The 24,152-nt window shown below is 42.3% G+C and overlaps 1 protein-coding gene across 1 annotated transcript; it reads left to right on the top strand.

Moving 5' to 3' along the window:
* Positions 1-21: 21 nt before the first annotated feature.
* Positions 22-23,617, top strand: bdh1 (3-hydroxybutyrate dehydrogenase, type 1). Its single transcript, XM_034108913.2, has 5 exons — positions 22-424; positions 2,027-2,137; positions 2,718-2,859; positions 17,620-17,772; positions 22,969-23,617. The coding sequence occupies exons 1-5, from the start codon at positions 212-214 to the stop codon at positions 23,433-23,435; spliced, it is 1,086 nt and encodes a 361-aa protein (XP_033964804.1). The 5' UTR covers positions 22-211; the 3' UTR covers positions 23,436-23,617.
* The last annotated feature ends 535 nt before the right edge of the window (positions 23,618-24,152 follow it).

The raw sequence follows: 24,152 nt of genomic DNA, 5'->3' as shown, positions 1-24,152 counted from the left end.
ACAGCTTACCCTATCTTAAGCAAGTTTCCTTTTTGTGTAGCGTTAGGCATTTTCTTGCATGCTTTTAAACTTTGTTTCCAATCACATTTACATTTTCCGGGAACGTAAACGCACCGCGGGGTGACGTCACACAGGGGGCGTGGCCTGTCTGCATAAATGGACTGGACTGCTTCCTCAGAAAGCATTAATTAAACCCATAGACTGTGGAACGATGGCTCCTCTCCCTGTGCTCAGAGCGGCTCTCCTGGTCTCGTTCTCCGTGCTCCTGACGGTGCTGCTGGGCTTCGGGCTGCCGGCTCTGCTGAACACCGGGACCCGGGTGCTGGGACTACCGGAGAGCAGCGTGACCGAGTGCATCGTGGGGCTCTATTTACTTTTTGTGTTGTACATGGCGACGCCTCGGATGCCAAGAGGATTGGTGGAGGTGATGTATAGAGTTGTATTCCCAACAAGAAAATGAATGCTTGTCTGGTTGTAGGCAATAGTTTCAAAACAATAATGCTCACACAGGTTTAATGATGTCAGATGTCATGGTAGGCTATGTCAACACCTTTTTTAAAGTCAGAATAGTATGTCGAAATACTTAAAGAAAGTAGTGCTGGTATGATGAAATATAATATATTGTGTGTTATCCCCTGGCCAACTTGGGGCCCTAAGCGAAATTGTGCCATGAGGCCCCCCGGGTCTGCACACAAGTAAGGGAGATGCAAACACCACTTTTTCATGTGTTTTATAAACATGTGTCCCCTCATATGTTAAAAAATTGCATCTGTTAAAAACACCTTTTTTAAGGTGAAACAATTGTGTTAAATCTCATCTGGAATAAATAGAAACATTAAAGTGATTGCTTTGCTCAGGTGATATGTTTCTACGGTGTGCATACCAAACATGTTCTGACACAGATGCTCTCTTAACCCTCAAACAGGCAAGCGCATGAAAGTACTTTGGAAAATGTATTAACGTTATTCATGTATTAATGTATTTAGGCTAAAAAGACTAAATGTTATTTTTTTTTATGTGACTTTCTTCCATCTACCTCTGTATCTCGTCCATGTAATGTCAATATTTGTATTGAACCTATGTAACACCCATGATATAGCTTACCATGTGATTACATGGTAAGCTATATCATGTGTGTTATTGAATTTCAATTTCCAGAGTTAGAGAGAAAATAGTCTCTTTGCTAATTATCAGTATGTATTCATTTTAATTGAGCGGATGCCAAGTACAGAAAGGGCCTCAGGTTATAAAATAGTTAACCCTTTGTTAGGTAAGGTAGGTATGTGTGTTTGAGAAACCGTCTCGAGATCAAAAGAATTAAATTAAATTTAAAAAAAAAAAAAATAGAAATCTGCCACATCCTTATGAGCCCCTCCTCCAACACACACAACAAAAAGTGTACCTCGAGCCGGTATCTCAAACTTACATGCCCTACCTTTAATTACTCCTAAAGACGTCATGAGATATCTGATATCTAAAAACATATACAATACAAGTACGGCATTCAGAGGGAAAAGTAAGTGATGTGTTAGTTAATGTAAGAAAAGGAAGGTGCGTCATTTTAGAATCCTATATATGTCTGTGTAAAACTTCTGCTGGGTATTTTATGCAAGGTAATGTTTCCTCGTTATTATTGATTGTTGTTCAACGAAATAATAATTGATCAACTATATCTGTGTTTGTGTTTCATTCTCTTCCACTCTTAAGTCCAACAGTTATATCTTTTCAATAAAAACAGTCCACTTCATTTGACTCTGAAGTTCATTAATTTCTAAGTTATAATATTCTGTTGTGATTTGTCTACAACGGTTGTGTTTTCGAACCCATTCTCATTTTCCAGTATGTATTTTTTAACAGATCAAACCAAAATGACAATATAATGATTTCCTCCCGAGTAGTTTCTTTTTATTACATGATACACCTTTGATACCAATTTAACTTCAGTGTTCAGTGTGTCTTTTTGAATATCTTTATGTACCTCTTGTAGGGAAATAACACAAGCCTTTTCATATGGTTCCCTCTGCAGGTGAAGGGGAGAGCTGTGCTGGTCACAGGCTGTGATAGTGGATTCGGTCTTGCTCTTTCAAAACACCTGCACAAGCTTGGCTTCACAGTATATGCTGGATGTTTGCTTAAGGTACAAGATTCAAGGTTTTTTATTTTTCACACGAACATAGCTACCGGATCATTTGGCTCGGCTCACCAAGAAGAGAAACGGCTCTTCATTTGACCATATACCTTTTTCATAATGCAATCAAATGTAGCCCTGTTTTGACTCATGATTGATGTACACATATATCACTTCAATTATTCAATACATCCTTTGTACTGAAGTATTCAAAAGTAAGAATTACATTTTTAATATAAATGATTTGCTGGCCAATTGTTTTCATTGCATGTACAGACCCTTGTAGTAACTCTCTGATGCCACCCAATGACCTCACTCTGACTTGCTTGGAGAACAGATACAGATAGCGTGGTTCTCTATCGTCCGTCGGTGGGCTGTTGTCCACAAAGTTTCTGATGTGAAGAAGTTCCTCAAAAGTTAATAAACACTAAAAAGAATAGGGGGAAATGCGCAGTTGGAGAGGAGCCAAAAGACAAGGCGGCCATCTTCACCGGCGCAGTGGTTGTAACAAATAACATACAAAATAAAACATTCAGTGAGTACTCAAACAACGAAAGGGTTGCACTGAGGTACCATTGTTTCTCTGCAGGACAAAGGAGGAGAGGGTGCAAAGGAACTGGAGGAGTTTCATTCTGATCGCATGAAGGTGGTCCAGCTGGATGTCTGCAGCGAGGAGCAGGTGAACCAGGCCGTGGAATACATCCGAGAGAACCTGGAAGACGCCGACAGAGGTACTGGAAATCATTCAATAAGCCCTCTTTATACTGTTCATCAATACCCTCCTGGGACCCAGCCCATAACTCTTTTGAGCTACTCTATCCCTGATGTACTGCACAGAGGACATCCTGGGCTTTCCAGTGATATGTCACTGATTACACCGGAGTAATCTGCGGCCGCGAGCTGTTGTGTGCCATCATTCACGCATGGTGTTCTTTTTTTATATATTATAATTAGGGCTGTCAAACGATTACATTTTTTTAATCAGATTAATCGCAGTTTAAAAATTAATTAATCCTGATTAATCACCATTCGAGCTATGTCCAAAATATGCCATTTATTTATGTATATAAATGGGGGGCGCGCTAGTGGAGTACTTCGTGACCACAGAGTGTGAACGTTGTGATCAGCTGTTTTAGCGCAGTTCTCCAGTGAAGGGGGGAGTCTCCCTCCGCAGCCGGTTGGCGTAGTTTTGGCACAGTTCCGTTGTACAGACCGACGTTAACAGCAGCCCTGTCTGTGCACACGGAGACCGACTCTGTCGTCCGGTGATCTAACCGCCTTCTGGAAAAGCTTCACAAGTACGTCGGTACGCAAATGCGCTTTGTGACACAAGTGACGGTACGCATTTCAGATTAAGCACATAACCTGCGTACCAGTTATGTGCACCCCTGTACTACAGCAAAAGTGTTCTCCGTCGGGACTTCCTGCAACAACACCACGCCGCTATCTTGATTCTGATTGGCCAGAAGACATGATCAAAGATGTTCTATTGAGAAGACGATCACTACATGACAAAAGTTTTCAAACCCGTGGCTACTGAAATCAATCTTACTAACTGCTGTCTGTGCAATTTACTCCGCGCGAGTTGGCGGACTTTATTTTGCTTACTTTAACATCATTTTTCATGGTGGGGCTAAGCCATTTCTTGGTATGGGTGTAGCCTACCCCCAGGTCCACCTTAACCTGCCATCAGGCCTGGGGCTGATAGGTTTTGTAGGCCCCCTATTTAAACAACAAATCAAAGTAATTTATAGCCTCGGCAGGCTCTGTGATCACACTTCTCCACTCTGCTCTACGCGCGCCTGGTCCTCTCCTCCAAATTTTTTTTTTTAATGAACAAGGTAAATATCATACAATTGGTATCACAAAAATGTATAATCTACAATACAATCTCGTTTAAAATTGTGTTACGATGTCTAAAGTTACTGATAAGTCACCTGTTTCCTGCCTGGCCTTGCCCATGGCATTAGTTTATCAGTACCGGGCAGAGCCCCCGAGCGAAACAGCAGCAACCAGCAGGTTGCAAAAGTCTCAATAGTAAACTGTGCCGCCGAAACATAATTTCAGCCAATCAGCGCCGTCAAATATTTTGGTCACGAGGGCGCTCACGTTGACGCCCACGTTGCTTACGTGCGTTGACGTGAGTTGTTTTTTAGACTCGTGAGTGACCAAGGTGACACAGTATTTGGATGAGAATGGTGTGCAGGTGGAGTCGCCGGAACCTCGGTCCCCGCCCAAGAGCTACTCTCCAATCCTTTTGAAAGGAGAAGTTTGGGAGATAAATTGATACTTAAAGACCTTGGACCGGACCAACCCGATTTGTATATATCACAGCAGGCTCGTGAAAAAGACAAAACGTATCAACAAGGCTTCTCACATGGCTAGCTGGATGCAAACAGGTAAATGCTATCTTTTGTTTCACACGCTTGCTCTTCAAACAGCCGGGGACAGATACGATCTGTTCAGAAACTAGACAAAAGTTAAACAAGTACAAACCACAGACTGCCTGTGTCATGGAGAATACAGTCGCTGGTTTATTTATGTCTGTAGGCCGTTGTTGTGAGTGTGGACGGTCGGAGCATATATAACGTTAGCTTAGCCAAGCTCCATTCAGGGAACAAGCATTTTAAAAGGTTCTTCGCCTGCCGTCTGTCTGCAGACTTGTCAAAGCATTAATTCATGGTTTTTACTAACCGGTATCAGTATGTTGTTACGTCGGCATCATTTAGAAACGTGTATTACAATTTAATCACGGTAAAATATGTTCATGTTGTTGTAGTTGTAGCTCCCGAGCCAGCGCGTCTTGTTTGAATGATGCGAGTAAACACAGCTGGCAGCTGCGGTGAAACTCGAGCGTTTAGAGCGAAGCGAATATTCGCATCGCGTCCGGTCTGAACGCAGCATTAAAGCGAGCTCCGCGCTGCACTGGAAACGCGCCATTACATCACCAGAAGTCCTAATTTAAGGGGTCATTTCTCCCAAAAAGATTTGTTTTACTCACTCTATCAATAGCCCCACCAAAAATATTTGCCGCCACTGCCTCATGACATGTATTTGTCCAGTTGCCGTTGGCTCCCCTCCACGTAGCAAGTCCTCGTCGTCTTCCCATCTCCTCCAACAGATAATGTCCCTCCTGTCGGTTTTTCCTCTCCCGCTACTCCATCGCTATCAGAACCAGACGGCCTACTTGGCTCCGAGGCCCCGCGGCCGGCACTGCTGCCGCTCGGTACAGAACTAATCTGTCCTTCCTCCTCATCCTGGCCTACAGGTTTAAAATAACCTGTAAGCTTCGGCATTTTTTTGTAATAGCTGCTTGTCTCGAAACTCCTTTTCCCTCAACAATTTCATTTCCCGAGCGCCACTCTCAAATTTTTTCTCCTAAACAACCTTTATCTGTCACTCAATCACTCGCAATTTGAATAAGTCACATGTGAAACATTTCTCATTCTGATTGGCTGTTAAGTGGTGCCCACTGACTGTTCCATCTGGAATCCATCGATCTGATTGATTAGCGGAGCAAATGATCAAAATACGGAGGGAAGATATTTTCGTTTGGATTACTGGTCTGGGGGAAGCTCGCGAGTGTGTGTGTTTGTGTGTTTTTGCGTTTGTGTGTATTGTGTTTGTTTCCCGGGGAAAACACTCACGAGAAACACCGGCTGTTTTTGCGCCTGCTGTGACGTCAAGTTACTCCGTTCTCCGCTTGTAATTATGCCGAAGCTTCAAAGTTGTATTTATCATCTGAATTTGCCGAAACAATTTTAATATTCTGAAAGCCAAGACTTTGTTTATTTGAAACCAGATGAAAACAAACTGTAACGGACCCTGCCGTGTTATCTATGATCACTCTACGCCTACATTCATAATGTCAGCCGGAGGGAGGAGGAGTGAGTGAGAGCTGTCATCTTCCCTTTACAAGCTTCAAAAATGTATTTATCGTGTGATTTTGGAAATAAAAGTTTCATATTCTGAAAGCCAAGACTTTGTTTATTTAAATGTTTTTTAAAAACATCCGAAATAAAAAACCTTTTTTTTTTAATTACATTTAAAAAAAAAAACTTTTTATTGGCTCATGATAGGCCCCTGATCTCCGTAGGCCCCTGGGCTTCAGCCCAGGTCAGCCCGTGCATTAAGGCGGCCCTGCCTACCCCAGCCATACCCTGGCACTGCCACTGGTGTCATGTATGGGGCGGGCCATTCTACACATGCGTTAAATGCGTTACATATTTTAACGCAATTAATTCAAAAATTAATTACCGCCGTTAACTCGATCATTTTGACAGCACTAATTATAATGAAGCGCGAACTATGTGCTCGAGTCTTCCTGCCTGTCGGCTCTGCTCATGGATGTATTATAAGCAGGGCTACACATAACTGGTGTGAGAGAGAGATTTTTTTTACATTTGCTATATTTGCAAGTTGCATATGAACTCGGGGTCGGCCCGTAGCACGGGCAAGATGTTCGCCTAGGGCGCCAGATCTGTGGAGGCGCTGCGCTGGCAGTTCTGGGAGGGAAACAAACATTTGGACCGTTGGTGCTCATCCTAATTTTGGTCCTTGATGTAACAATATTCATAATTAAGTAAATGTTACACGTTTCATTTGCCCTGTACGATGGGCGCTGGAAGTGATGAAAATGGGGGATGTTGGCTTATCTGGCGCCCGTAGCTCACAGCCAAAATGCGAGTGAGTGAGCGAGGGAGAGAGGGAGGGAGGGTGCACCGGTACCAGCGCTGTTGTTATTAGAATCTGGTGCCGTGCTAGCTGCTCTAACGGATTTAAGAAGAAGATGTTTCTACAATAATGTGGAGGGAGAGTCCTCTCCAGTCAGATAAGTTAACTACAGCTCAGTGACAGTGAGGTAAAGGACTCTTAGTCTAAGTTCAAACGGTTTGGTCACAATGTATGTAAACGCGTATTTCCAAGGCACTCCTTTATAATTATTGGGATAAACAGGTTTTAAATCATTCCAATGTATACTATAGGACAGTAACCAAAAATATCCTTTAAAACTGGAGAGATAAAAAAAAAATGCATAAATAAATGTAAAATAAGATATGAATGAACACAAATAAAGTTACATTCATTTGTTATTGGCTATGGTAGGTTATTGGTTATGTTCACATACTTATTTGATTACATCCACTGTTGATCCACCATCAACAGAGACTTTAGACCCAAAACCAGCAGCTAATCGCAGACTCAACCAGAGAGAAAGAAGTAGGCCTCCATCATCAGCTACCATGTCTGACAGTCAGGAGGGTAGTGATGACAGCTTGTAGGATTACTGGTCGTGCTAATGTTGTCTTGTGTTCACCTCTGCATGTGTGTTAGTGCCGTGTGTCTGGCAAATAAAGTCAAGACCCCCTCAAAAGTTACGGTTTTTCATTTTAAGGATGAGCACCAAGCAACATCTCCAGGTGCTCTTTTGAGAACCAGGGCAAAAAAGTGATGTGCACCCCTGATTATAAGGCTCTGCTGCTCCGCGATGAGGGTCTAGCTTCAGCAGCTACATTACCTACGGGTGCGTTTGTTAATATTAACTGTGTGGTCCGGAGTCACTGTGGCACAGACTGGACCGCTGGTGAACAGCTGTTAGAACGGGCCGTTCAGGTGTTCAGAGCAGAGCTCCCTGTCGGAGCGCAGAGCGTGATGTGCACTGAAAAGTTTTTCTGTCGCAATATTATTTAAGGGATCGTTGAGCTAGCTAGCTAACTAGCATACATTGTCACTATCTGCTAACGTTAGCTTTAGCCTTAGTTTTCTAATCGTTTTTTTCATAGGCTATAAACAGAGGTGGTATAAGTATAGATATTGAGTAATAGAAGCACTCGGATCTTGTACTAGAGTAAAAGTAGAAGTACTCAGGTCTTGTATAGAGTAAAAGTAGAAGTACTAAGATCTTGTACTTGAGTAAAAGTAGAAGTACTCGGGTCTTGTACTAGAGTAAAAGTAGAAGCACACAGATCTTGTACTAGATTAAAAGTAGAAGTACTAAAATCTTGTCCTTGAGTAAAAGTAGAAGTACTCAGGTCTTGTACTTGAGTAAAAGTAGAAGTACTTGAGTAAAAGTAAAAGTAGAAGTACTTGAGTAAAAGTAGAAGTACTCAGGTCTTGTACTTGAGTAAAAGTAGAAGCACACAGATCTTGTACTAGATTAAAAGTAGAAGTACTAAAATCTTGTCCTTGAGTAAAAGTAGAAGTACTCAGGTCTTGTACTTGAGTAAAAGTAGAAGTACTTGAGTAAAAGTAGAAGTACTCAGATCTTGTACTTGAGTAAAAGTAGAAGTACCAGAGTGTAGGAATACTCTGTTACAGTAAAAGTCCTGCATTCAAAATGTTCCTCAATTAAAAGTAGAAAAGTATTATCATCAAAATATAGTGAACGTAGCGACAGTAAAAGTAGTCGTTGTGCAGATTGGTCCATTTCAGAATAATATATCTGATATGTTTTATAATGATTGATCATGAAAGTGTTCTCAAAGCTGGTGAAGGTGCAGCTAGTCTGAAGTACTTTGTAGACTGCAGGGTAGCTGGTGGATTTACTCCAGGTGGAACTACAGTCTGATTCAACACTTGATGAGATATGTGAAGTAACTAAAGGGATTAAATACGTGGAGGAAAAGTACACCATGTACCTCTGAACTGTAGTGGAGGAAAAGCACACCATGTACATCTGAACTGTAGTGGAGGAAAAGCACACCATGTACATCTGAACCGTAGTGGAGGAAAAGTACACCATGTACCTCTGAACTGTAGTGGAGGAAAAGCACACCATGTACATCTGAACTGTAGTGGAGGAAAAGCACACCATGTACATCTGAACCGTAGTGGAGGAAAAGTACACCATGTAAGTAGTAATACAAATGCCACTTCAATCTCATTAGTATGCAGAAAAAGTGACAGGTCGCCCCGCCCCTTTTCGACCGGAAGTCCCGCCTTATTTGACCGGAAGTCCTGCCTTTTTATTTTTATTTTGAAACCGGAAGTCCCGCCTCGTTCGACCGGAAGTCCCGCCTCGTTCGACCGGATGTCCCGCTTCCGGCGGATGTCCCGCCCCCGCTTCCGGTTTTCAAAATAAAAATAAAAAATAAATTAAAATGAGAAATAAAATGCCGTTGTTTTCAATCAATTAATATGCCTAGGATATATGTCCCGCCTCCTTACCACTTCCTGTGTGGTTAATCCTGTATACAGTATCGAATGTAACTTACAAATACTTGCAAATAACATGAAATTAATCAAAAGTAAGGCATCTTAAAAACATATATTTAAACCTCTCTGTTTTTGCAAACAGGACATGACAGGACATGAGGGGAGAGAACATATGGTGGAGGAGGGGGAACACACACACACACACACACACACACACACACTTTCCCCGCCCCTCACCCTCTCCCTCTGTCTAAATAAAAAGCCATCGTCTTTAGTCACTCTTAAATATTTTTCAAGTCGAGAGAAAATGGCCAAGAGACGTCTTGATATGAATTTAATCAGCGAGACACCGGTGACAACTTACAGCCATCCGTTGGGTGCTCCAATCAAGAAACGAATGCAGTTTGTATGCCGGGTTCAGACGCCTACAGCCGAAGAACTTCACGAAGAATGGATTCTAAAAAAAAATGGCGATGTTTGGGGTTATATATTCAACTATATGGCTATTACAAATAACATGAAATTAATCAAAAGTAAAAGCATCTAAAAAACACATATTTAAACCTCTCTGTTTTTGCAAACAGGACATGACAGGACATGAGGGGAGAAAACATATGGTGACACACTTTCCCCGCCTCTCACCCTCTCCCTCTGTCTAAATAAAAAGCCAGCGTCACTCTTAAATATTTTTCAAGTCGAGAGAAAATGGCCAAGAGACGTCTTGATATGAATTTAATCAGCGAGACACCGGTGACAACTTACAGCCATCCGTTGGGTGCTCCAAATCAAAGTAAAGCATATAAAAAAACAGATATTTTAAAAAGTCAGCCTTTTTTGCTAAAGGATAAGGGAGGGGGAAAACCCCAAACCCCCTATGGAGAAGTCATAAACCCCCTATGGAGACGAGCATGTTGTAAACAGAGGGGAGGTAGGTAATATACTTAAATATATATAGAAAGTCAGAGAATATTTATCAGAGGATAACGCATATACATTTGTACAAGTCGACACGGGTGCATTTTGTTAAGAAAACAGAGTTTTCGTACTCAGACCGCTGCAACAATTTCAAGCAGATCTCTGCGATATGCAGTCGCTGTCCGAATATAATGATGGCTTTAATTATTTGTTAACAGTCATAAATGTATTTAGAAAAACCTGTGCTCAAACATTAAAAAGAAAAAGAAGGGTAAGGTTACCAAAGCTTTTTGATACAGTTTTAACACACAGCGAGATCCCTAAAAAGTTACAAACAGCTGAGGGGAAAGAATTCTTTAATAAAGTTTAATAAAGTTTTTCAAAACTTGTTGAAGAAAAACGGTATACAACATTATATATAACCGCCATTGACATAAAGGCATGTATGGTAGAAAGATTTAACCGTACGCTGAAAACTAAAATGTGGAGGTATTTTACAGCTAAAAACACTCCTGGACCTATGATAGTGTTTTTTATGTATGACAACTCTACAACTGGTAGAAAGTTAAGTACTTTTTCTGAGCAGATTTTCTTTAAGACTGTGACTCTTAACTAACCAACCCCCGAGAGACAGACATACTCATCCACTTGTCAACGTATTTTGTTTTTGTCTTTCTCGCTTTTTTTTTCCATTATATTTTTGGAAAAAACTACATAGTGATTGCTAGCAAAAATACAACATGCAACTAATACATTATACAATATTACGACTTTTGGCGATATTTTCAACACAATATACTTGTACCTTTTTTTTTTTTTTGTAGGACTTCAAGATATGTTGCATGTCATGCATAAACACGGTGTCATCTTTCTTGAAACTGATGTGCTGTCCGTTTTACAAACAAGTTATGTTTATGCTTCTTCATTCTCAATTCTACACTGACTCCCCCCACTCAACGCAATAAGTCCCACCCCACTCAGCAAATCATCTAAAACGAAGGACCCCATCAAGACGACCGTTGAAAACTAGCCATGGATCTGAGAAAAACCAAGTCTGATGTAGCCTACCCTTATTATCACCAGGATAATGGATATGGGCTTAATGACTGGATGGTACAAAGTAGGGGAGAGGATGTTCCCGAAGAAGAGCTCTCCTCTATATGTAATAGTATTGTAAACGAAACATTTAAAGTGGTCCCGGAATCTTCATTTTTCAGAAACATTCTGTAACATTACCGAAGAAATTACACTTACTCTTTTTCTTGTGTTACCAAGATACTTTTAGATACAGTTTGGTGTCTGAAAACTGAAACTGGGTGAATATAAAGTACTTTATAAGGAATTCGGATTCTTTTAACGGCAGATTTTGGCTTTTTTCTCTTGCCAAGATACTTTTAGACACACTTTGAGGGATGCAAAACCTTAAAACTAGAAAATGAAGTACAGTCTGATTAGATTTTTTCTTAAAGACTGTTTCTCTAAAAGGTAAGTTTGTGATTTTAACAATTTTCCCTGACACTTGGCAGATTTGTGTGTAATTCTCTCACAAAGGAACTGTAAGATACACTTTTTATGTATGCAAAACCTTAAACTTTTTTTCTTTTTTGAAAATAAAATACTTTGTCTGAATACATTTTCTTTAAAGGCACTTTTTTTTATTTTAACGCTATTTCAGTGGAAAAATACAGTTTTGTTGACATCAAGGCTTTTTTCTCTTTTCTTGTGTTACTAAGATACTCATGTACCTCTGAACTGTAGTGGAGGAAAAGCACACCATGTACCTCTGAACCGTAGTGGAGGAAAAGTACACCATGTACCTCTGAACCGTAGTGGAGGAAAAGTACACCATGTACCTCTGAACTGTAGAGGAGAAGAATAACAAAGTAGAAAAACATTGAAGTATCTCAAAATTGTTGAGTTGATGAATTTAGCTACTTTACACCACTGGCTATAAAGATAGAAAGACTCAGCCTTGCAGAGGCATGGAAATACATTTTCAAAATGCTCAACAGTGCTGCCAAAATGATAAACTGACTGCTACACAATTAAAATAAATGCTTTTATATATTTCTAATAGATGTGACTCTTTAATGTTTCTGTTATTATCAACTGCTGCTTTAGTTGTTCTGACGGCTAACATCCTGTTGTTCCTCATTTTAAAGCCGATATTCTGTGGGGTCGGGGGATCGGATCCTTGTCACCTTTTTCATACCTGATGAGTTTGCATCCCTGATGTATGTTCTTGTTTATTAACATGTGAGGAACTATATAATTAGTTCTGAAAGCAATTAAATAATTCAAGTTTTCAAATAACAGCCCTTTTATAAATGTCCACTCTAGTGGACGTCTCGACCGTCTTCATGGACTTTATGACTCAATATCGTTGCAGGACACGGAACTGAAGCAGACATTTTCTGCACCAGATAGTTCAGGGAGATTAAGATGTTGAGCTCTCAGATGATGAGAGAGGTGAGGCTTTCACACCTGGGATAGAAGAGGGTCAAGAAGAAGGGGGGGGGGGGGAAGATGCAGGAGGCTCCATGAGCGCACAGAGAGACAGATAGGGACGAGCTGGAAAGACATGGCCCTCTGTGGGGCAAGAGTAGCACGTATGTCTTATTGTTGTTTTTTATTTTAAGTGGAGCCACGAAAAATGAGAGTTGCCTCAGGAATGCAAGTTTGTTTCTATGAGCAGGTCAAATGGAGACCACATCCATAACACGGTGACCCTACAGCCCGTGCCGACTGGAGTCAGTGAGGTACTTTCCCACTACATCGACTACAAAGTCTTTGAAGATCTGGAAAGATTCACCAAAAAACAAGCTAGTTTTGTTTTGACCAAATAAACAGCAATGTTCGGATCAATTACTTATTTAAATAAAGGTGAATGTATTATTGTATTAATATCACTCTATAACAGGGGTGGGGAACCTCCGGCCCCCGGGCCGTATACGGCCCGCGAGACCTTTTGGTACGGCCCTCGAGGTCATTTATAAACACACGCAAAAAAGAACAAAATTAAAGAAATCTAGACCGCAAACAAATTAAGGCCACGGTCAGGGTCCTTGAACACAACACGAGCATAACGTGTCATCACGTGGTATATGTCTCGTCTGACAGGGATGCAGTTCTGACGGAGAGCACCAGAACACGGCTCCGGGCCGGGCTACAGTCAATCACTTTGTTGTTATTAGCATCTGGTTAGCTAGCTATGCTAACGAATATAAGAAGCTTTTCCTACAACCAGTGAGGTAAAGGCACATCTTTATATGATCATTATAGTTCTAAAAAAATAAGAGACTAAAGGAAAAACAGGTATAAAATCCTATATGACAGTAAAAAAAAGTTGTTATAAATGAACAAGAATACAGTTTGAAAGGGGAGTGATTTGTAAAATATCCATAAAGAAAAAGAAATCTGCTTCCAGTTCTGTTTCATCTGGGTGTTGAGAGATGTATCCATAGATCTCTTAATGTTGCTCTCAAAGTGCACCAGATTGGTGCACCCCCCCCCACTCACTTAAATCATGTCTACATTGATAGGAAAGTCATGGTGAGATATCTGGATTAAGAGGTTGCTTTTTCTTTGCACAGCATGAAAGAAAGGCCAAATGAATGGGCTGTGATTTTAGTATTTTTAAGCAGAGGTCAATCATTTGTACGGCCCTCGGAGGATGTTGAAAAAATGTAAATGGCCCTTGAGAGGAAAAAGGTTCCCCACCCCTGCTCTATAACCATAATACGTTACATAGTCCATCTGTTAATTTTGGCTGTCTTTTCAAACTAATATGGTCCCGACGTCCTCTACAGTGACACGTGACTACTGTAACATTTTAAAATAAAATAAAAAAAGTCTAAATTGCAAGATGTTTTTTTAACCCTAAATAGGTAGGAAATCACAAAAAAAGGAAATATGAAGACACTTTTTTTTCCTCAGGTCCCATCCAGAACCTGTCTCTGATTGGCTGAAACACCAGCATCCCATAATCCCCTCTGTTTCAGCCCTGTTTCCAAAGTGCTGATTCTCTGTCTGTTACTTTAGATGAAGGGTACCTTGGTTGCTGATTGGCTAATGGTTACTGAAGCCAAAACATCGTTATGACATCACAAAGTGGCCAAAATCTGATCAGCTCATTTTCAGACAGGTTTTTATAGAAATGGATCAAAAAGAGAGAGAATCTTTGTTCCTGAAACTTTCAGAGTCTCTTTCCACAGAGGGGACACATGTTGATGAAGAAGAGACATGGAGAAGAGGGGACACATGTTGATGTAGAAGAGACATGAAGAAGAGGGGACACATGTTGATGTAGAAGAGACATGGAGAAGAGGGGACACATGTTGATGTAGAAGAGACATGAAGAAGAGGGGACACATGTTGATGTAGAAGAGACGTGAAGAAGAGGGGACACATGTTGATGTAGAAGAGACACGAAGAAGAGGGGACACGTATTGATGTAGAAGAGACATGAAGAAGAGGGGACACATGTTGATGTAGAAGAGACATGAAGAAGAGGGGACACGTGTTGATGTAGAAGAGACATGAAGAAGAGGGGACACGTGTTGATGTAGAAGAGACATGAAGAAGAGGGGACACGTGTTGATGTAGAACAGACACGGAGAAGAGTGGACACATGTTGATGTAGAAGAGACACGGAGAAGAGGGGACACATGTTGATGTAGAAGAGACATGGAGAAGAGGGGACACATGTTGATGTAGGAGAGACATGAAGAAGAGGGGACACATGTTGATGTAGAAGAGACGTGGAGAAGAGGGGACACATGTTGATGTAGAAGAGACGTGAAGAAGAGGGGACACATGTTGATGTAGAAGAGACGTGAAGAAGAGGGGACACATGTTGATGTAGAAGAGACGTGAAGAAGAGGGGACACATGTTGATGTAGAAGAGACGTGAAGAAGAGGGGACACATGTTGATGTAGAAGAGACGTGAAGAAGAGGGGACACATGTTGATGTAGAAGAGACATGGAGAAGAGGGGACACATGTTGATGTAGAAGAGACGTGAAGAAGAGGGGACACATGTTGATGTAGAAGAGACATGGAGAAGAGGGGACACATGTTGATGTAGAAGAGACATGAAGAAGAGGGGACACATGTTGATGTAGAAGAGACGTGAAGAAGAGGGGACACATGTTGATGTAGAAGAGACGTGAAGAAGAGGGGACACATGTTGATGTAGAAGAGACATGGAGAAGAGGGGACACATGTTGATGTAGAAGAGACATGAAGAAGAGGGGACACATGTTGATGTCGAAGAGACATGAAGAAGAGGGGACACTTGTTGATGTAGAAGAGACATGAAGAAGAGGGGACACATGTTGATGTAGAGGAGACATGGAGAAGAGGGGACACATGTTGATGTAGAAGAGACATGGAGAAGAGGGGACACATGTTGATGTAGAAGAGACATGAAGAAGAGGGGACACATGTTGATGTAGAAGAGACATGAAGAAGAGGGGACACATGTTGATGTAGAAGAGACGTGAAGAAGAGGGGACACATGTTGATGTAGAAGAGACGTGAAGAAGAGGGGACACATGTTGATGTAGAAGAGATGTGAAGAAGAGGGGACACATGTTGATGTAGAAGAGACATGGAGAAGAGGGGACACATGTTGATGTAGAAGAGACATGAAGAAGAGGGGACACATGTTGATGTCGAAGAGACATGAAGAAGAGGGGACACTTGTTGATGTAGAAGAGACATGAAGAAGAGGGGACACATGTTGATGTAGAGGAGACATGGAGAAGAGGGGACACATGTTGATGTAGAAGAGACATGAAGAAGAGGGGAAACGTGTTGATGTAGAAGAGACATGAAGAAGAGGGGACACATGTTGATGTAGAAGAGACGTGAAGAAGAGGGGACACATGTTGATGTAGAAGAGACATGGAGAAGAGGGGACACATGTTGATGTAGAAGAGACATGGAGAAGAGGGGACACATGTTGATGTAGAAGAGACATGAAGAAGAGGGGACACATGTTGATGTAGAAGAGACATGGAGAAGAGGGGACACATGTTGATGTAGAAGAGACATGGAGAAGAGGGGACACATGTTGATGTAGAAGAGACGTGAAGAAGAGGGGACACATGTTGATGTAGAAGAGACATGGAGAAGAGGGGACACATGTTGATGTAGAAGAGACATGGAGAAGAGGGGACACATGTTGATGTAGAAGAGACATGAAGAAGAGGGGACACATGTTGATGTAGAAGAGACATGAAGAAGAGGGGACACATGTTGATGTAGAAGAGACGTGAAGAAGAGGGGACACATGTTGATGTAGAAGAGACGTGAAGAAGAGGGGACACATGTTGATGTAGAAGAGACATGGAGAAGAGGGGACACATGTTGATGTAGAAGAGACATGAAGAAGAGGGGACACATGTTGATGTCGAAGAGACATGAAGAAGAGGGGACACTTGTTGATGTAGAAGAGACATGAAGAAGAGGGGACACATGTTGATGTAGAGGAGACATGGAGAAGAGGGGACACATGTTGATGTAGAAGAGACATGAAGAAGAGGGGAAACGTGTTGATGTAGAAGAGACATGAAGAAGAGGGGACACATGTTGATGTAGAAGAGACGTGAAGAAGAGGGGACACATGTTGATGTAGAAGAGACATGGAGAAGAGGGGACACATGTTGATGTAGAAGAGACATGGAGAAGAGGGGACACATGTTGATGTAGAAGAGACATGGAGAAGAGGGGACACATGTTGATGTAGAAGAGACATGAAGAAGAGGGGACACATGTTGATGTAGAAGAGACATGAAGAAGAGGGGACACATGTTGATGTAGAAGAGACGTGAAGAAGAGGGGACACATGTTGATGTAGAAGAGACGTGAAGAAGAGGGGACACATGTTGATGTAGAAGAGACATGGAGAAGAGGGGACACATGTTGATGTAGAAGAGACATGAAGAAGAGGGGACACATGTTGATGTCGAAGAGACATGAAGAAGAGGGGACACTTGTTGATGTAGAAGAGACATGAAGAAGAGGGGACACATGTTGATGTAGAGGAGACATGGAGAAGAGGGGACACATGTTGATGTAGAAGAGACATGAAGAAGAGGGGAAACGTGTTGATGTAGAAGAGACATGAAGAAGAGGGGACACATGTTGATGTAGAAGAGACGTGAAGAAGAGGGGACACATGTTGATGTAGAAGAGACATGGAGAAGAGGGGACACATGTTGATGTAGAAGAGACATGGAGAAGAGGGGACACATGTTGATGTAGAAGAGACATGAAGAAGAGGGGACACATGTTGATGTAGAAGAGACGTGAAGAAGAGGGGACACATGTTGATGTAGAAGAGACATGGAGAAGAGGGGACACATGTTGATGTAGAAGAGACGTGAAATCCTCTAACGCCCTGTCTCCTGATCCAGGTCTGTGGGCTGTGGTCAACAACGCTGGTGTGTCAACATTTGGAGAAATCGAGTTCACCTCCATGGACGGCTACAGGAAGGTGTCAGAGGTCAACCTGTGGGGCTCCATCAGGGTCACCAAGGCTGTTCTGCCGCTGATCCGCAAGGCCAAAGGTCAGGGGAAACCACACCAGAGTACACCGACTGTATGGCGCATTAAACTGTCCAAAATGTTTGTTTTGCAGCCAACCAAGCCATTTTCTCTCTGAAGGATTATAAGCATTCTTAGAATTCCCCTTGGAAAGTAAACGGAGCGTAAGTTGTGTCCCGTGAGAAATCTAAGCCTGAGATGGAAAACAAAATGTTAAATATGTTCTGCTTGGAGAAGTCCCGCCCCTTATAGGCCTGTGACAAACAGCCAAAAAGGGCTTTAGTGTTCGAGATACCCCTCCCGGAGTTAGGACAAAACACAACTTACTTTGTCCTCATCTCCAAGGCCTCCCATACATGACATGGATTGCTGTGTACAAATATTTTACTGCAAAAGTGGTCAAATATAAAGTTATACACCCCAAACTAAAAATAAAGCCTGGCCGTCTGGCATAACAACTCATGTAGATTCACAATGGAAGGTCTGATGGGTTTAAAACTTGGCAGACCTGAGGTCAGGACATCCCTCTGCATTATAGAAAAGAGTCCTTCCATCCATCTTCTCCCGCTTATCCGTGGTCGGGTCGCGGGGTAGCAGTTCCAGCAGAGAGCCCCAAACTTTATTTTCCCTGGCGACATCAACCAGCTCTGACTGGGGGGTCCCAAGGCGCTCCCAGGCCAGCGAAGAGATATAATCCCTCCACCTGGTCCTAGGGCTACCCCTCGGTCTCCTCCCAGCTGGACGTGCCTGGAACACCTCCCTAGGGAGGCGCCCAGGTAGCATCCTAACTAGGTGCCCGAACCACCTCAACTGGCTTCTTTCGACGCGAAGGAGGAGCGGCTCAACTCCGAGTCCCTCCCTGATGACCGAACTTCTCACCTTATCCCTAAGGGAGACGCCAGCCACCCTGCGGAGGAAACCCATCTCGACCGCTTGTATCCGCGATCTCGTTCTTTCGGTCATGACCCATCCTTCATGACCATAGGTGAGGGTAGGAACCAAAATGGCCCGGTAGACAGAAAAGAGAGAATATCAATATCTTACTGTAAATTGGAGATAGTCATTTGAACACATACCTACAATAGGCGGAAATGTAAATCTCTGTAGAATGTTCTCTTTACTTTGTAGTGACTCTGACATGGATTGCCATAGCAACACATATGAGGGCTTGTTGGAAAGGTGTGGTTCTACTGAATCAGCAATAATAATTGTGTAAATGTCACTAAACGTATAAGGTGTCCCAAATGGGGAAAATATGAAATAGTCCATTAAATCTATAGTATCACCAATTAGTTTTATTTTGACTTCACTTATCAGGGGTGGGAAATATTAACAAATTATCTTGAGTAGAAGTCCCTAAAAGGTATGACAACTTGAGAATTGTTAATAATAATAATAATAATAACCCATAATTGTTATTTTTTTTTAAGTAAAATATTGCAACTTCAACATTAGTGCAGAGAAAATGCAATAGAACTACTAACGAAGTAGTAGTTGGACATCAGCTCGTCGCGGGCGATGTTGGTGGTCAGAAACTGAGAACTGCAACACCTTGATTTTACTCTCGAGAGGACCATAAGGATACTCATCCACTTCCTGATGGGGCAGAACGTGATGGGACTCCCGGTCGCTCTCGCAGTACACGCGCAAAACCACGTCATGCCGTCGATAAAATGCAGAGTGGAGTTGACGCTGTCTCTGAGGTCGGCGTTGGAGGTGTCTTCTTCACGTAGGATGACCTTCAAGAGGGCAATATGTGTTTATCGACGGCCCAGCAACTCAAGCTTCTGCTCCTCATAACAGCAAGTCATTCAGCTCTGTAGAGAATCAAGAAGTTATACTACAGTCTTTGACTCCACCTGCTTTATCTGCATCTCATTGCCTTCGTGGGTTTCTTCACAAACTGACAGGTAAATCATTGCAAATATGTTTGGACTGTGAAAAGATGGGACCTTGTCAAATAAAATGGCTAATTAGCTAACTGGAAAGTGACCTCGCGTAATGTTTCATTAATGTAACAGAGCCTGTCCAGTAGCCTATATTCACAATAGTCTGTTTCTCCTGGCTTCATTAGTATCACTGGTACAAATTCTGAAGTGTATCTTTTTTCTCAATTTGACCAGAATGGAGAGTGATGTACAAACAGTGGATCCAAATCGTTGTATCATCTGTGGTAAACATTTTGAAAAAGGGAAGAAACAAGATCCATATGTCAGAGATCCCACAGCAGAAGGCCTCCAGCGTATACTAAATGTTGCTCAACAGAGAGATGATGTTCATAAAACTCTCTCTCCATATACAGATGATATACTTTCGTTTAAAATAAAGATATCATGTCGAGCAAACTACTCAGTAAGACCAATATCAGTGAGCAACAAGTTGCAAAAGTTGAAAGTGAGAGCATACCGGCATCAGTCTCTTCAAGACGACTGAGTAGGGTCGATACATTATCGTTTGACATACGAAGAGATTGTTTCACTTGTGGGAGGATCAAGACCAGAACCTCTGACAGCCATTATGACTACAGGTAAGAGTACCCGAGACGAGGTCCTTCATGCAGCATCAGAAAGGCTTGATGAAGTTGTACATCTTCGGCTGCTCTCATATCCGGATCTCTTTGCATATGATGCCAAACATCATCGAAGCTGCCTTAAACACTATCTCTCTAAACTAAATATAGCAGACGAAAAAAAGAATCGGAACAGCAGACCAGTATCTACGACTAAGCTCACTGAACTCATTGACAAAACTGTTTTCTCAAAAGAAATGAAAGTGCCGACCCTCAACTGATTGGCTGGGAGGTTTGATGACAGACTGAAGACACTGAGGTCCGGGGAAGAAGACGAGACGGTCCAACTCACTAAATACAGCTCCTGGAAACTGAAGGAAAAGCTCGTACTGCATTACAAGCACAGGCTGGTATTTGTAGAACGAGCTGGAAAGTCTGATTTGCTCTGAAAGTGTGCCCATGGGATTGGCAATGAGAGCTGAACAACTCGAAGACAAGCCAGAAGAGACGACGGCTTCGACAGCAGACTGTGAGACACAACAGCAAAGTCAAGGTCTCTGACAGGCAAATGCTACATCGAGCAGTGATCGACTATCACGTCTACATTGCAGCAACTATGTACCAAACAATGTTTATGACTTTTTGTTATCACACTGGGACTTGCCATTTTGAGGCAAAGAAGAGGCACCATCCAAGCAAGCAGCTCTACGCATGTCATCACCGGCGAAGCCAAAGTTACTAACTACAGGAAATACCTCAAGGTCAGTGGGAACAAGGATGCTTTATTAATCGTCATCAGATGTGATGATACCGACGTACTGGTTTGGCTTGTGAATTATTCCGGCAAAGGAATGTTTGGACATGGCCCAAGGGAGAGCTTTGTCCCAGTCTGTCCCATCGCAAAGACGCTTGGTGCAGCATTGTGTGCATGTCTACCTGCATGCCGCGCCCTCACAGGTTGTGATGCCACAAGCAGCGTGTACAGAATTGGGAAGGCTACGGTGTTTACAAGACTTAAGACCCATGAGTGACTTAAATGAGATGGCCAGTTTTGGACTTTCTGGAAGTCTGGAGGAGGCTATTCCCGTGGCAACAAAGTATGCCCTCCTTCTCTGTGGCCAAAAGAAAAGGGGGGGATGGCCGTCCTTGCACCGCCTTGTATTAAGAGCCATGTACCAGACCGCAGTGTGGTGTGACAGCCATGTGGCCACGCCTCATCTCTGGAACCCAGTTGGTGGAGGCTCAGAGAAGATGGGTCTATTGAACCAGTGATGTTCGTCAAAGAACCTGCACCGAAAGAAGTCCGAGACATCACCCACCTATACTGTAAGGACGGAAAGTGCAATGATGGCAGCCAATGTCTTTCAGTGGGCTTGACCTGCACAGCGTTTTGCTCTCGCTCTGACTGCCCAAATGTGAGCCATGTTGTTTTTGATGACAATGTGGATGAGTGATAGAGATGTGTTTATGCATGGCTCCCACTAGCTTAGGTTTACTTAAGTTTAGATAAGAACATTTAATTTGAATACTAAAGTTTGTTAATCCAAAAACCTGTTTCCTTGTCTCCGTGTCTCACCTTCTCGTCCCTGGCACGTTTTGGCTGCAGTTGGGCATACCAGTGTGTAAAGACACCATAAACGTTTAGTGACATAACTCGATGAGTATGTAAGCTACCTTTACACATGGTATTGCTGGATTCAGTAGGACCACAGCTTTTCAACAAGCCCTTGTGTGTGTTGCTATGGCAATCCTTGTCAGGGTCACTACAAAGACATCATTCTAATCTACATAGATATATTTCCGCCTATTGTAGGTATGTGTTCAAATGACTATCTCCAATTTACATTAAGATATTGACATTCAGCCTTTTCGATAATGCAGAGGGATGTCCTGACCTCAGGTATGCCAAGTTTGAAACCTATCAGACCTGCCATTGTGAATCTACATGAGTTGTTATGCCTCAACCCCCAGGCTTTATTTTTAGTTTGGGGTGTATAACTTTATATATCAATTTCTTCTCCTGAATGTTGTACGTCTCGTTTTTAAAAAAAAAAAAGGCTCTACTCATCTCATTGAACCCGCATAAGGACAATAAAGGATTCTATTCTATTCCAACACAAAAGACAGTAATACAAACACATAGAACATTAACTGGATAAAACCGTGAATGAGAAGAACTCCAATATTATAATGTAGAAACCAATGAATGCTCGTCTTCTGTGTTTTGAATGTGTAAGACTTTAATCCGTAAGGAACCAGTGATGTATTAAAGTAGAGCATAGTCCCAGGACATGTTGTTAAAAATGTCTTATGGCAGTTGAACTTTTGAACTGAATGCTTAACAAGCTACAAGGTTTGAAGATGCACTATTTTACATAATCTTATTACTGGTGGTGCTGCGTTCAGAGAAACATCCAGAAAGAAATCCTGAGTGTTTCGGTATCTCCTTTTTCTCGTAATTGTGTCTCAACAGTATCACGTTATGTTAAATACTTATTTTCCCAGTGTATAGAACTCAACATGGCATCAAAGTGACTGATTTTGATATAGTGGTAACTACTTAAACACATACATAGTAAATACTTATGTAGTACTTTTGCTCGCTGTCCGGTCACTTTAAAAACAAGATTGTTAGTTCCCCACATGTATACACTTCCCCCTGATATTTGTAATGTTTTGCTTTTTTCAAATCCTGACTGTTTCTCTCCAGGTCGAGTGGTGAACATCTCCAGCATGATGGGGAGGATGGGGTGCATCTTGAGTTCTTCGTACTGCATTTCCAAATACGGCGTGGAGGCCTTTTCCGATTGCCTTCGCTACGAGATGAAGACCTGGGGGGTGAAAGTGTCCATCGTGGAGCCGGGGAACTTCATATCGACCACGGGCATCATGAGCCGAGAGAGCATGGCCAACACGGCCAACAAGCTGTGGAGCGAGGCGCCGGCGCACGTCCAGGAGGATTATGGGAAAGCTCGATTTGATATGCTCATGGCTCACATGCGCTCGAACAGCAACTGCGGTCAGAAGGACATGTCTCCGGTTCTGGAGGACATCACTGACGCCATTATGTCCAAACGCCCGTACACTCGGTACCATCCGATGGAGCCGCACTGGTGGATCAGAGTCCAGCTGATGACACATCTGCCGGCCGCCATGTCCGACTTCCTGTACTTCTAGAAGCTAGACTTTAAACATTCACTGATCAAGCCTTAAAGGGAAGAGGGGACACATGTTGATGTAGAAGAGACATGAGGAAGGGGACTTTGCACAATAGGTGACCTTTAACAAGACTTATAACTTTATGTATCAAAGTATACGCTCTATCAAATGAGATCCAAATTAAACAGATTTGTCAACAAGTCGTGTTTCGCTCACTTTTGTCGCCATATTCAGACGTTAAATACATGTGTCAGGCTTCAGGGAAAATGTGAACGGTCTGAAAATAACTGGCTAAAAATGTCAGAAAACGTTAAAGGCCTTTTTCTCATAATTGTGTCTCAACAGTATCATGTTATGTGAAATACTTCTTTTTCCCACAGTGTATAGAACTCAACATGGGGTCAAAGTGACTGATTTCGATAGCGCAGGTACATACAGTATACTATAAGTGGTACACTTGTAATCATGTAGTACTACTTTAAAAACAAGATTGTTTGTTCCCCACATATATTCACACTTTGTAATGTTTTTGCTTTTTTCTCTGAAATGGGGAGTGAAGCTGAAGGCGCTGTTGTGTTTGGGGTCAGATACTGTAAGACGGGGGGGGGGGCCTTGGCTCGAATCAGCCCAAAGTTACATAACAACACAGGCCTGCTTTGTCTCAAATAGGCCTGAGATCCTGGGACAGAAAGGGGGATTTATGAGATTAATGGGCAACGTTTATCATAATGAAAA

Source organism: Pseudochaenichthys georgianus, chromosome 20, assembly GCF_902827115.2.
Source record: "Pseudochaenichthys georgianus chromosome 20, fPseGeo1.2, whole genome shotgun sequence".
NCBI lineage: Eukaryota > Metazoa > Chordata > Actinopteri > Perciformes > Channichthyidae > Pseudochaenichthys > Pseudochaenichthys georgianus.
Note: the sequence above shows the minus strand (reverse complement) of the source record. Positions and strands in the feature narration are given on the sequence as shown.

Excerpts from the sequence above, each read along its gene's own strand:
- bdh1 (XM_034108913.2), top strand. The coding sequence starts at position 212 with ATGGCTCCTCTCCCTGTGCTCAGAGCGGCTCTCCTGGTCTCGTTCTCC. Across the intron at positions 2,138-2,717 it reads ATGCTGGATGTTTGCTTAAG|GACAAAGGAGGAGAGGGTGC; the intron begins GTACAAGATTCA and ends GTTTCTCTGCAG. Across the intron at positions 17,773-22,968 it reads GCTGATCCGCAAGGCCAAAG|GTCGAGTGGTGAACATCTCC; the intron begins GTCAGGGGAAAC and ends GTTTCTCTCCAG.